Source organism: Asterias amurensis, chromosome 1, assembly GCF_032118995.1.
Source record: "Asterias amurensis chromosome 1, ASM3211899v1".
Lineage (NCBI taxonomy): Eukaryota > Metazoa > Echinodermata > Asteroidea > Forcipulatida > Asteriidae > Asterias > Asterias amurensis.
Window position 1 is genome coordinate 20,549,217 of NC_092648.1, and position 14,943 is coordinate 20,564,159.

Here is a 14,943-nt window from a genome sequence, read left to right on the forward strand (position 1 = left end):
TTTATCGCTACTGCCAAACATAAAATAGTTAAAGGAAGGAATACCTTCGGTGATTACTCCCCTAAACAAGTAAAGGGAATTAAGGTAACTACATTTTGAGAACGGTATGGATTATGTGGTTGATTAGTCTGTACTACATCAAGACTTTTAGTTGAACTTATTTCAGATTTTGGGCGATTTTTTTTCCCCAGAAATGACAAGTTGTATACATGGTGGATACTTGGCAGTTGTAGAACTACTTGTGAACTAAACTAGTACAGTGTTTATCAACATAAGCTTTGGCAAATACAAAAAAAAACCAACCCTAGCATTGCAACTTGTGCCATATCTGGGATGCTTTCAATAACTTTGGATGTGACACACCCACCGTTTTAAAACCGAAAGTTTCTTTCCAACTTCACCACAAATTAAAGCTTCACTTAACGGTATTTGATAGTTGATATTGGACCCAACCCACAGTGTCCATGAGTCACTCCTGCATCCAGCTGTTAGGGTTTGGTGAGGGTGCTGGGATTATCCCCATGGTAACTATCACAGTTGTCATAATTCTAAGAAACCACTGTTAATTTCAATTTTCGTTTTGATTTAACAAAAGATCAAGTAAATTTCTCATTTCCGCAGTTAAGAACCAAAATCGGAGGAGAACACTTTCATGTTCTAGCTTTTATCTGTTTGCTTAGAGAATGGTCATGGCACCATGAATCCTGGCAATTTGTCTTTTTATGAATGGCACGAATGTTTGTCAACTGTAACATTGATCACTAGTCTGTGATCTCAATTCCACATGTGATTTTACTCCTAAACTATGATCTGAATGTCAATATCCATCAACACTCATCAAAACACTGGGACCATTGTATGCAATTTATCTTCATTTCAATCTTTTTTTCCTAAATGTTGATGACAAGCTGTGGAAAATACCAAGAAGGCGACAACCGGAAACATTTTATAAAAACTAGAGTAAGTATACTTCCATCTTGGAAAGGCATGCCACCCCCCCCCCCCTCTGGTATTTAGGGTAATTTCTCTGAGAAAGATAAGTTTTTGTTATTTCTTACTCGGCACTACAAAATTTGGGCCCCTACTGGTTTTTAAAAAATATCAGAGACAGATAATCCATTTTGATTGTTTGAGGGGAGATCAACCAGTCCATTGCAAGTCGTTTAAAACCTTGCATAGAAAATTTGATAAAAATCACACAACATCAGCCCTGCCACCTTTAAACAGCCGTTTAAGGCCCTCTGTGACACTCATTCAATAACCCACTTGCAACCTACCTGGAAGAAAAGATGATATTTCAGGACTCTTTGGACCGGTTTGAGGAGGTACGCTCCTAGAGGTAGTGGATGGTTCAGGTATTGCTGACATTCTCGGAAGAATTCAACTACGTCCTCCTGGGCCATGATATCCATCAAGATCTCCACAGTGTTGGGATAGTTAGTGCAGTAGTCTGTGTACACTGAGAACCTCTTTTCCTGTTCAGGAAGTAAGATTCAGAAGTTTTAATTAACCATCTTATTACAATAATTATAATAACCAATATATACCGATGCGTGTCAGCACTGTATACTCAGTATTTTCCAGAGTTCTGTGAACAAAATCACAAGCACTCGATTGGGATTCGAGCCCACGACTTTTGAAATTCTAGAGCAGTGTCTTACCAACTAGACCACTGAAATTACCCAGTAGCTAAAGGCTAATTATTTATCTGCAAAATCGCTTGATTGTTTGGGGGGGGGGTGAGCTCAACACAATCTGCTTCAATATTCTATAGGGACTTTTTAGCTTATACAACAGGAAAAAACACTTTGAACCAGGATCACGTTCAGGGTTGTCCCTAAGATTTTTCAAAACCTAGGGGCATTCGGACGGATGTTTGGCCGAAGCTCGCTGGATTGAAACAAGTCCTAAACAGTCCTAACTGTGCTATCTAGATATGGTTTTTCTGAAGAAATAAAAAAAAATAGCTTTGTTTTAATGCGTCTTGCATGGGGCAAATGTTTTAAACAATTTAACCAAATTGGGAAGTGTGTCAGTGCTTATTTATACAACCACTAAAAATTGGACAGCAAACTTATTAACTCATATTAAAGAAGACCCATGACAAAAGCAAGGATCATGGCCAGCAAATTAAGAAAGATGAGAAGGCAAAAAGTAGTTAGTATCTTACATTGTCGAGGAAGCACTCGGCGATCAGTACTGCATCATTATTGCACTGCTGTAACTCCTTCAGAAGTTTACTGTAAATTAGACAAGACAATTAATGGACAGTCAGTTTGAGTTCGTGTTTACACGCCCTTACAAGGCTCTACACTACTCAGGATGGATGACTCCGCAGATCTTACGGGTTCAACAAATGAGTGTCACAGTGGTCTATGTAAATCTATGAGATTTACAAAGCATGTTTGGGGGTTATATTGTTAGAGTTGAAACTTTTGATTGTTTTGGGGTTTTTCTATGGGGGGGGGGTAGGAAGGATGTGACAATGTAATAAGTTGAACCCAAGTTTAATTACACACATAATTCTTCTCCTGTTTCTCATACCCCATTGTGTATAAGTAATGATACAAGTTATCAGACTTTGGCTTCTTAGTGGAAAGTAAAGAGCTATAAGCCCAGGATGACAAAAGCTGATCCTAATAACCTTCATTATAACATGATTATATTAACAGGCATGAACACATTGACTACATGTACACACCCCACCGCAACAATGTCAGAGGCTTCCTCCCGGGCCTAACCCCCTCTCGAAAGCCTCTGATCCCTAGCTCAGCCCATTCTCATCCAGCCCACACTTCCAGGACCCCCATGTACTTGTACTCCATCCGCTCTGAACCCAAACGCCACTGTGACATTTGACTACGATGACATTACAGAGTGTATCTCTAGTGTTTTAACGAGTGATTTTGAGATGGCAGTCATGAGGTAGTTTCCATCACCAGCGGATGTGCAAAAGGAGTTGGGTCATACTTGCAGTACGTGCAGTTGAATGATCTGTGTGTGGGTGGCTTGAGGGGGAGATGAATGAATAAGTCACAATTAAAGAGCTCTTTTTAAAATTCAACGTGAATACTTTCTGGTGGGGATAATTTTCAAATTAAATCTCCGTTTATAATTTGTCATGAATACCAAATGAGATTTATCTCACATAACGTCTTCCTGCTTGTTCCTCTATTCATGTTCTTTGAAACTCATTTAAAACTAAAAAACAAAGTCAAATTTCAACGTCATAAAAGTTATCTCGCATAGAATTATTCTTGTTTGCTTCTCTGCAAGTTGTATTCACGTTCGTAAAACCTCAAAAACAAAGTCAAGTTTCTGATGTTGTAAAAATTCAGCTAGTAAATTAAAGGGCAGGTCTCAGACGGCAGGTCTGTAACTCATTTAAAATGTAATTGGATTAAAAGCACCCTTTAACAATAGACTTTATCAAGATGGACGCTACTGGGAAAACATACACAAACCCCACACAACCCGTACACTAATAAAAAGTTAAAAAGACGTCAACAGGAAATTTGGAAGCATCGCCTCATGTGTGATCTCATCATCTGATAGTTGGATGAAGCTTAGTAAATATGACAACAGTGCACGGACTTATCAAATCCCAGGTAAAAACAACACTGTCCTTCCATAGACTTTCAAGATGACCTTTGAGGACTGACCCCTCCTGTAAACCATCAAGACCAGGGTCATTACAATGAAAACAACTGTTTAAGAAAAATCTCCTTGTTTTTTGTAAGCTCTGTAAAGCTCCTACTACTGTCTGTTACAGAATGACAAACATGGTGGATTAGATCCCCCTGGTAGTCAAATGATGAGGAAGAGGTCTGGTGTCTACCCTTGTACTAATCTGTCATGGCCATGAAGTGCTGCAGGCCCAAGGGGTAAGGTGACAGGAGGAAGCAGGCATTGTGGCAACTGGGGATTGTCTAATTATCAGGATGGTATGACAGATCATCCTGGATAAGACAGTGGTCTGCTGCTACATGTAGTTCTAACGCTAGTGCTATACAGTCTCTTTCAAACCTCAACACCCAGAGTATGGGCTGCGGATGCCCCTAATCAGCAAATGGCAAAGGTTGCCCTTGGATGATGTCATACAGCTATGGGCCCAATTTCATGGCTCTGCTTACCGTTGAATTATGCGCTTAGATCATTCTCCGCTTACAGGCAAGCGTCGAATTTCTGTGCTATCTGTGTATGAGTAGAATGCCTAGTAATCTGGAGTACGCACAAGCCAAAATTCCCTAACTAACCCTTGAAATACGCTTGATGTAAGCACACAGTTCCCTGCTTCCACACGCGCCGATTCTTTGCTTGTGGTAAGCAGAGCCATGGAATTGGGCCCTGATCATAGGGATTATAACTTGGACTGGTAAAATTTCAAATTCAATAAAACCATAACTTAACTTTTAAAAACTTAATACAGCACATGTGGTTTAATTTCATTCACTCTTATTGACCCAACAACCTGGTCACTGATCTCACAGGGCCACCACCCCCTTAAATTCACGATTCCTGTCTTTTTCGTTTTGTAAAGCCCCACACCCTTCCCCAATAGGGTTTACAATAACATTCAGCATTGTCTTGAGCAACAAATCTATGACAGGGTTGTCCTTTGACTTCAGTTCTCTGGCATATGTACAGAGAGCACAAGTCTTCATCACACACAAATAACACCTTCAAAAAAGTATGCAGTGAAAAATAAAAGAAAGTCTTCCTCCATGGTTCAACACTGGGCCCTGCTGCAAAATGGTTTGACTCAGAAAACAAAAAGCAACGTTGCCACCATGCACAAGGTGTAAAAGCCCCTTCCTCTATAGCTCTGCTGCACATGAGCCAGCTAAAGGCTTTGTATTGTAAGCAAGTTCTACTTAATATAGAAAGGTTCTCCTTTGTCATCAAGGGGGAGGTGTGTGAATATAACCGTCAGTGCAACAATTTGGTTTTGTGCGCACTACTGACAGCAATACAATAACTTCTCTCTGGTTTTTCAGACAGACTAGAATGCAAAATGTTACCCCACAATAAAGCATCGCTAGGAGCCATCAAAAATGAGGGTGCCACATTTCCATCATTGAAAGGATCATTCTGAACTGCCTCAATGTCCTTTTTACAAAAATCAAGCTGGGATTGAACTCTATCAGACTCTACATTCTTATTCACCGGAAATTCATATACTTTAGAGAAAAGCAGGTCACTGCAGTTAAGATCTCCGTCTGGGCTCTGAAGCAATGTTCCCAGGTCCCATATTTCACATGATCCCCCTTTGTGCATAAAAATGAATGAATCAGAGAGTCACGTCTGCAGTGTGAGCAAAAAATCCCAAGCCCAGATAATTTTGCAGCACCTCAATAATTTCAAAGTTACTTGTTTGAGGTACTATCAATAAGAACATTTTTCCTCCACAAATCAATTTGTTCAGGCGGTTTCAAAGTAACACTCATGGTTATTCTCATAAAGGTGGTTTTGATGGATGTTGCACGGGCAACTGCCAATAAGCATGGACCATTTCATAGCCATTTCATAGTGCTGCTAATTTAAAGCAGCAAATATTGCAAAAGTATAACTTTTTGAATGGTACCCTTATTTGGGACAGCATAATTTTGCTTAGCTACTCTTTCAGCTTAAAGCAGCTGTATGAAATTGAATCCATAGCTCTTTAACGCTGTGAGAAGATTGATGCGGGTAACCAGACTGCTCCAGAACTATTGGCTATGAAATGGTCCATGCTTATTGGCAGTTGCCCGTGCAACATCCATCAAAACCACCTTTATGAGAATAACCATGAGTGTTACTTTGAAACCGTCTGAACAAATTGATTTGTGGAGGAAAAATGTTCTTATTGATAGTACCTCAAACAAGTAACTTTGAAATTATTGAGGTGCTGCAAAAGAAGTCACCAGACTATAGTGTTGGATGTCTCTCACACATACTCTCACAGTGTAGGACAACCTTTTCCACAAAGCAAACCTCCATGAAAAGCTATAATTGCTGAACTTTTGAATTGTAAATGTCTCACAGGATTGGAAGTCAGATTTAGATCGCAGCACGGTTTCCGGTGAGTCATGTTGAGGTCCGGGGAACATCAGGTTTTACATATAAAGCAGGTTCCTGCTAACTCTTTGGAAAGACTGTTGAAAAACATACGAGGGGAATAGACTTCCCAGGTAAGGAAGGGGAAAGGGGGCTTGGGCTGATAGTGAGGGGAAGGGGGGAGGGGGGGGGGAAGCAGATTAATCTAACCTTCCTGTACAAAATGTCAAAGGCAAGTCGCCAATACAAATTGACAAAACCATGTTCAGCTTCAAACACTGAATGAAAAAACCCACTCAGAAGTCTGCAAATTTCCTCAAAAAAACTTTTCTCTTCTTTGGTTTGGCGATTTGGTGGCCCTATCCATTACTGAGAGGCTGTACAAAAGGCAGTGAAGCCGGTTCATGTACTTCCTGCGATACAAATTTTGCGAACGCGATATGAATTTTGACATCACAGGGCTGTTTTTGCAGCGAATGTTTTCGCAGGAGTTGAACACAAGTCAACTGACGCGAACTATTTGTTGCAAGTTTGTAATCAAAATTCGTATCGCGTTCGCATTTGCAGGATGTATGAGCCGGGCTTTACTTTAAAAGCAGACATCACATTGTGGGTGCCTCCTGATTGCAATATGAGTAAACACAGACACCCACTGACTCAGTCCCCTTGACTTTCACCTTAACATGAAACCTGATTATGTGTGTCATGATCATAATGACACGCTCCATTTCTCTTTATCAGACATGAATCTCCTCCCAGAGTTCCAGACATACCCGCCCTGAATTGTCCCCCAATATAGGTAATTTCCGGGACGACGACGACTCAGTTTCAAAACTTGTGACCAAGACACAGTAGGGACATAAATTCACTATGCATCACAGGACATGTTCGTTGTCACTTGGTCATTCTTAGACAAGTGCCAATGACCAGGGGTTAAATACTGAAGCAGTAATAAGACAGACCAAAGACAGGTCAGATGGTCAGACAATGTCTTTACCAGTGGCACAGAAAGTCCATCTAACTGGAAGCTACAAGGCCATCTCATCACGCCTGCAGCCATCCAAGTCCTTATTTAGAAATTGAAGGAAAGCAGAAATTCAATCACCCTTTTCAACAGAACACAACCAAAATCACATTTAAGCTAATTTTGTTTTACAATGAAACCACTCCACACCTAGTTATGGACCACCCCTTTAAACATAAACCTACACGCTTTTGGCAATACACTGGGTGGGTAATTACACCCACTTTTGAATCTCACCCTTGGGAAATTACATCTCCTTTAAGGAAAGTAAGCCTGAGGCATGATTAATCAAGAAAATGATCTTGAATCATTTACGAAATGACATTCTTGACAAGAGCAGAGTGGCAACTCCACACACAACGAGGCCAGTGTTTTTTGGCAGTACTAGTAGAGGTAACATGTAATACAGCTATATCAAGGTTTACCCCTGGGGCTACTGGCTGCTCCATATCACCCAACTACACCACACAGCTAATTTCCATCAACATTACCGCACCTGAATAATCTTCCAACAACATACAACCAAAGAGAGGGGTGGGAAAAGAATCTAATAAGCCTGGCTAATTCAGGTTTTTTCTTCTTTCCTTGGGATTGTTGGCAGAGTAAAAACTGAAGGTGAAAATGGCCTGACATCAATCACATGGTGTTTATTATTTTGACAAGGTGCTTTGGAGTATGATCATTTTAATGAACTCATTACTGCGTATACTCCAGTGTAATAATCTACTGAGGACACACAGTTCACTGGTGATAACTGGGGGTTTAACTTATGGCTAACCATGGGTTAACATAGGATTACATTGATGCTATTTTGGATGAGGTCACCGCGTGGTTCGCAGGTGTTCCCATGTGTTATTAATGTGGCGCATGGGAGGTGCACATTCAGCAGCTGATAACATTCTGATTCCAGAAACATTGACTTAATGTTCTGCTGAGTGACCTGCAGCGTTCACTGGGGTGTGTCGTGGCCGAGCGGTTAAGAGCACCGAACTCAAGATCTGGTGTTTCAGTTCAGTGGAGTGTGGGTTCGAGTCCCGGCCGTGAAAAGTAGAATTATTTTATCAAGTACAAGGGCTGACCTACATGTGTACACATGGTGTTGTCCAAGAAAATAGACATTTTAGGCTACTTTTATTACAATTTTTCAGACTTTTCCAAGAGAAAAAAAAAATCTACTTAAGCAGGAAGAATTTCATGCCTGATAAGCGCACACCGCAAACAAATCCTTGAATAGCAACTTTTACAGCCTCCACCGGTCACCTAGTTAGCTAGACCTAGACACAGGATGTATTTTCACTGATAATGGCTATGACGTTGACCTGAGAGTGGGATATAAGACAAGACTTACTTATTAAAAGCGTGGATCTCCAGGATGTTACCAAACAAGGTGTCTTGTTCTATCCGGCTCATTAGATTCCGAGTCGTTGCCATGGGATACTTGTAACCCTAGGAGAAGTACATAAACTGTCAATAAGTTGTGCATGGTTTTAGGTTAGATCAATGGCAAGTATTTATAGAGTAGATTGCAGAACATTACTTTACAGGTAACTTTAAAGTTGTGAAACTTTTCTATTCAATTGAATTTTGGTTTGCTGGTTTGTTAACTTTCAACAACAAAACTTTCAACAACAAAACTTTCATGAAACCTTGTATAAAATTATTATCCTGCAAGGGTACATTGCACTTGGTTCAATTGTCACATTTTCTATAGATTGAATTTTGGCTTGCTGGTTTAATTTAAAAAAAAAATTAAAAAAAATAAAAGGATTATCCTGCAACATTGCACTTGGTTCAATTGTCATTTGTCATAAACCAAAGAAAAAAGCGTAAAAGACTATGTATTGATACATAAAAGGATAAAATGCCAAGAAATTTTAAGGCCTAGAATTCCTACAAGATCTGAAACTCTACAAGATTTCTCATTGGTTGGATTACCACTAGTTTGTGTTAGCAACAAGTTATTTCTGTCGCTACCCTTGTATATATAGCAAACTTTGTTCTTGGCAAAGCCTGAAACAAGCACTCTTTGATTTTTAAACTTGGAACTTAATTTTGGAATGACTTCTGAATCAGTCCAGATTGTTTATTTACCTCTATGATATCTGCAAGATCCACCACATAATTCCTCTCCGTGTCTAAAAGTTCTTTGCACTTCTGATCAAGATATGACAAGCTTAGTCTTGCGGACTGTGGGGACTTGGGTTTAAGGGGAGGGGTTGAAGCAGGGGAAGCCGTCGGGGACATTGCGTCGTTCTCAACCTCCGCCATCGCCAAGATGGTAGGATTGATACGGGAGGATTTCCTCTTAGGGTCCATTCTGATGGCAGCCATTGGAGCAGGCTCAGAATCGCTCCTTAGTCTCTGTCTCGGCTTAACGGGAGAAACTGTATCAAGAGGCTTCTTGTTTGTAACTTCGCCTTTGGATTTCCCGAGAGCATTGTTCTCGATAAATTGACTGAACTTTGTTCTGGCCAATCGAGCGCCGAATGATAGAGTCCTTTGGAAACTTCTCAGGTTTGCGTTAGTGTCCGTCTTTTCGGGCGGCGTTGTTGCAGCATTTTTGCGTTTTGGTTGATTGCTGTGTTTTTCAAGACTTGATGAATTGGATTTGCTCTCTGAGTGAGCCGTAGTACAGGTTATTTCAGTCTCCACCTGGTCCATCTTGGCTCTAGTACTTTCTTCATCCAAAATCGCTGCACAGCTCTCACTCCTTGGTTTGAGGCTCTCCTTGATCAAATCAAAATCACTCTCCATGTCCGGCTGTGTAGGCTTGTATAAAAAACTTTGGTTGGGGGATGTTGGAGTCGTCGCTTCAGTGTCTTCCTCATCTGGTTCGTTATTCATGAGACACTCTGGTCTTTCTGCCAGCTTGTCTTCCTGGTCCTCAGACACCCTGATTCCCGTTGTTCCCTGCTCAGTGTCGATGATCTCCTCATCGTCATTGTTGGTTCTGTTGGGAGATTCCGTCTCAGTGGGTTCACTCTCTTGGATAGACATGAGTTCTCTGTCTGATGCATACTTGTCATACAGTGTGATCAGTGAAGGCGCTATTTCCATAGAGGAATCTGTACATGGAAGAGACAAGAAGAAAACAAATGATATAGGGCTTACAGTTAACTTGGTGTCAATTCTGGTATTAAGAAAATTATTGTTTACAAGTTTTAGCACAAATGCACACATTCAGGACTGGAACTACATGCCAGCCATGGTAGCCAAGGCCTTGCCACTGATCCTGGCCTAGGTGCTCCTTCAAAAGTTTTCCTTTGACTTTATGATTTTCCAATGAAAGAGCCCTTTGCAAAATATATAGGCTAGCCCTTGTGCATGCCCTCTAAAGAGATAAATGCCAGGCCTGAAAATTAAGTACCTGTAATACTCCACTTGTAGGGCCTACATGGATGTAGGACGGGCGAAGAAAAGGTAACACGCTGGTAAAGATTCATATTTGACAAATCCTATATTTTGTCCTTTTAATCAGTTTAACTTCAACGAAAGTTTAAATTTTAACATAATGAAATTGAGTCTTCCTGTATAAAAGGTACAACTGATTATTCTTTCTTTAAAAACCACAAACTACAACACAAGTTGGTATGCATTACAAAGTTACATCTTTCACTACCCTTCCACATAGCGAAACTCACTCTCTCAATGCTCTCAACAAGTAATTGCAAGAATTTTCATCCCCAAATCCACTGACAAAAGCCCCCCAACCCACCTGAGAAAACATTGTGCAATCTATCAATATAAAATAGCAAGCTCTTAGGATCTACTGTTACAAGAGCCAGAAATCATGTTTGAGGTTTTAACCACAAAATTCCTCCTCACACCACAGATGAAAGGAAAGTCTGTCCTGATGGACCAGTGGCTGAAATCCCCACTGTGCTTCATAATAAAAACCAACTTGGAGAATTTGCTGGAGGGGTGTTGCCTGTAAATTAGGCACTACTGGAGTGGAATTAAAGTTTGTCTTGTATTTAGTGCTTTGAGGACCTTGGGGGTTTGCTGAACAGCTTGAGGGTATATCTTTCCTCCATTCTCGCTCCATCATATTATTGTGGTACTGAGAGACAAGTACTTTATTACACAAACTATCCAATTACTGTGTGGATACACCTTGATGGTTTAGAGAATTGCAAGGGTGTGATTTCTTTTTCGAATTAAGTGTTTTCATAACAAACCTGACAAAGAGCTGGATTTTAGCCACTTTCTAAAGTAAATATGTTACCAAGTGGAACTTCACTGCTGAAAGAATGAGACCACATCCACTACATGCACCAAAACACTTATGTTTGAGAAGAAAAGAAAATTAATAATAGTTTCTTGCAGGTGTGTGGGAGTTTTCCCTTGAAAAATTCCTGTCAAAACATGGTATGCCAAAGTGTAAATGTAGTTGTCACTTTTGCTATTCTATTCAGAAAGGCTCCAGCATTCAATAAGTGAATAATGGTAGGTCAAACCACACGTCATACAGAAGGACAATAAACAACCCGGTACATCAAATATCTGGCTGTATAAACAATTGTAACCCACACCAACTTTAGGGAAACTTCGTTACACATGTCTACACACAACCATGAACTAAAAACCATGAAATGAGAAGATGATCTAGGCCATATACTAGTATCAAGTAAATTGCTGTAACAAAAATGGTTTATAATTTAAAACAATAGCAGTGTTGCATTCACCCATAGTTCGGAACTGAGTGAGTGATGAAGCAGGTGATATATCTCAGAAACTGATCTTGTTATTCGATCATTAACTTGTGTACCTTTCAACATCTTGAGAACAATACGGGGATATTTTCGACTAGAATCACAAGATAAACAGTAACTACAGCCTGGGTGAAAATAAAACAACCCTTTGGTGTTAGGTATGTTTACTTTGGGTACCAGATGAAAGTCTTGAGTCAGAAAAGAAATAACGGAAGAGAAGTTCTAAGAACAAGTGGGTGACCAGTTACCAAGCGCTGCGTGAACACGGCAGGAATGTGTCGCACAACTCTTATGTTTCAAAGGGGGGTAAAGTGAGAGTTGAAATACAAGGACTGGACGCTATGGAACCTTGTTGTATTATATACACAGCTCAGAGGCTACGAGGATGAGAAGTTGGCAAATAATAACAAGGTCCAGTTTGGACTTTTTGAGGGACTGTTTGTTTTACACCAATACCCTGTATGGCCGAGTGGAGAATCAGGCACTCGACTTTGGGAAACAACTTGGTGTTTTTTGTTTCATTAAACAAACAATATCAAGTGAAAAACACCCAAAGAAATACCAGTTGAGGCATGATATTTGGTCCTTAAAAAAACGTGGGATCATTTTATCAAGTATAAAGACTGACCAACATGTACATATGGTATAGGCTTTATTAGATTTTTAGGCTATTTTATCACATCTTTTCTGATTTTTTCCAATGGCCCAAAATCGGAAATCAGACTGAAGTAGGAAGAATATCATCCCTGGGTATCTATATTTAAGAAAATCACAGTGAAAATTTAGGTTGTAAAATACTGCCCTAAAAACACAGTTCAGCAGTTTGAAAAAAGTAATCAAGTCAATAAGCTAAGTAAAATTGCCAACAATATGACTTACTTTCTTGATGATGACAAACATTACAAACTACATGCAAGGGCTGACAGAAAGTTTTAAACACATACCGTACACATGGCACATAACGGACGTATGGACCGTAGAAATCATGATTTTCCTGACACACACCGAGCACCGAGCAAGTAAATCCACAGACAGGGCGAGAAAACTTAGTTGGTTCACTGGGAAATAAGTCTCGGTTTGGATGTGCTGAAAGAAGCAGTGTTGGTCACTGCATGTCCTTGCTGCGTGCATGTGTCCGACCACATAGATCAAGGTTTGATCATGGCTTGACCATCTATGATCTGACCATACCTTTATATATACAACTATTATCACACATAGCACATTGAACGATGAGCGTGATACTGATCCATCCTCACTGCTAATGTATCATATCCCTATGAACTACACTAGAAACTCTATTTTAAAAGTGACAACTCACAGCCCTGATTTCCGGAATTCTAATTAAATCACCCTGTATAAAGTTAAATCGAACCACATGTTAGTCTGCTGTCTGGTTGGATGGAGTAGGAATTCCAGTTATGTGGGAATTGATGATTCTACCAGAAGGTTGGGTGGGGTATTACAATCAGCAAATTGATATTGTTATGTTTGTTTAATTCAATGTGTAAATAATGATAAAATAAACCTTTTTTAGGTACACTTTTCAACTACATTGAATGTTAGGATTCAAGAAGAGGTTCATGAAGTGACAGGGTGGTACTGTTTTAGAGGTACCATAAATTAGGCGCCTACATTGTTCAAAATATCTACAAAGCCTGTAGAATCTGCTATTATCACATGGGCAACCCAACATGCAGTGAACAATTTCCCTTGTTTTTGATCAAATTGCTACACATAAGGTATTATCATTTGCTACTCAAAAAATCATTTTGCTACCCAATTAGCATTGAGTGTGCACAAAACCATTCAGTCTAGGTATTTTGCTAGATGTAAAAATTGCTGGACGAAAAGCGGTCCTTGACTTATAGTTCGCATTTGTTTTGCTATTCTGGGGAACATAACACCAGACTAATATTTCCCTCATAATATTTTATAAACAGAGAAACCTGAGCCATGGCTATCACAAAAAAAGCGACACTAAAAGGTCAAGACTCAGGTGTAGATTCCGACCTCAGCCTTGGACCGGTTTTGACATCCTTTCCTAATTATTCCATTAAATGTTTGTGGAGGCTATACTCCATTGCACGTATAGGAGTTGGGCTAAAACAGTCTCCCATACCTCTGAATCATGGGCATCCAATTATAACTTCAATGCTAGCAGTGAACTTTCAGACATGCTTAGTTTTGCCAAATCATGATAATAACTCTTGAAAGTCAAAAACTGGGAGTCCAATTTGAAGAGAGGAAATTGAACTCAAAAAAGAGGACACATTTGTTGATAAATCAAGTGTCAAGTAATGGTATTGCACAGGCCTAGGATTTTTTTCCAAAACCACCCAGGCCATCACCTCATTTACCCATGTCTAGTTGACCCTTGAAGCTATTCAAAGCATTTCAATTTACCCAATAAAAGTGCCATTTGCTCAGGAAAATGGGACTTTTCACATCCATAATAAAAGTTCTGGCCTTGTAGTACCAGCTCACCCATTGCCCTCACTCGGAATCCTCTCCGAGTCTGACTTGTTTTTTATTATCACACAGGAAGGAACACCTTCTGACCATCAACATGATTTGCGTCAGTGATTTTTTGACAGTTGCTACAACGAGTGACCACAATTTCCCATAACAGTTACTAGATATCCAACAACACATCAAGAAATGTCCTCACTTTATGCCCATATGGAAATGCCCTTACCATGCCTGGACCTACCACACCGAAGCCTAGTCACGCACCACACAAATAATGAGATTTCATCCTGTTCATTTATTTATGGCTTTTTTGAGTGATAGTACGGCTGATGATGACCGACTGCCAATGGTTTAATACCACTGAGAATACAAATTTGTTGGAATAACCATAAACGAAGGAAGTAATAGAAAATCATCTGGACTTTGATGGATCTACTTTGCCAGTGAAAGTTGTTTAGTGAATTGAAGACTGAGTAGACCCACAACAGCATATGGAAGAGAAATTACTAACTTGTGCCAGGAATTCCAAAATACTGGCCTCCAAGAATAAGATTTGTATTTTCATAGTACTTTTTAAATATTGAAAGTGTAACATTTAACTAAAAAAAGGCAATGAATCAGATTTATGTTCGTTTAACTGAATTTGTATCTTCAAAGAAAGTCTGCATTTTGAATTGATTTCAATCCATCAATGAAACA

General features: G+C 39.8%; 1 protein-coding gene across 11 annotated transcripts in view; it reads right to left on the reverse strand.

Annotated features, from left to right (window-relative positions):
* LOC139938531 (uncharacterized) overlaps nt 1–14,943 on the reverse strand; it is an 81,922-nt gene that overhangs the window by 33,579 nt on the left and 33,400 nt on the right. For all 11 annotated transcript variants that reach the window (XM_071934213.1, XM_071934351.1, XM_071934135.1 and 8 more), the window contains 4 exons: nt 9,152–10,125; nt 8,409–8,506; nt 2,171–2,240; nt 1,278–1,475 (listed from right to left, as the gene is read on the reverse strand). In XM_071934213.1, coding sequence (XP_071790314.1) covers nt 1,278–1,475; nt 2,171–2,240; nt 8,409–8,506; nt 9,152–10,125 — 1,340 coding nt within the window. The remainder of the gene's footprint in view (nt 1–1,277; nt 1,476–2,170; nt 2,241–8,408; nt 8,507–9,151; nt 10,126–14,943) is intronic.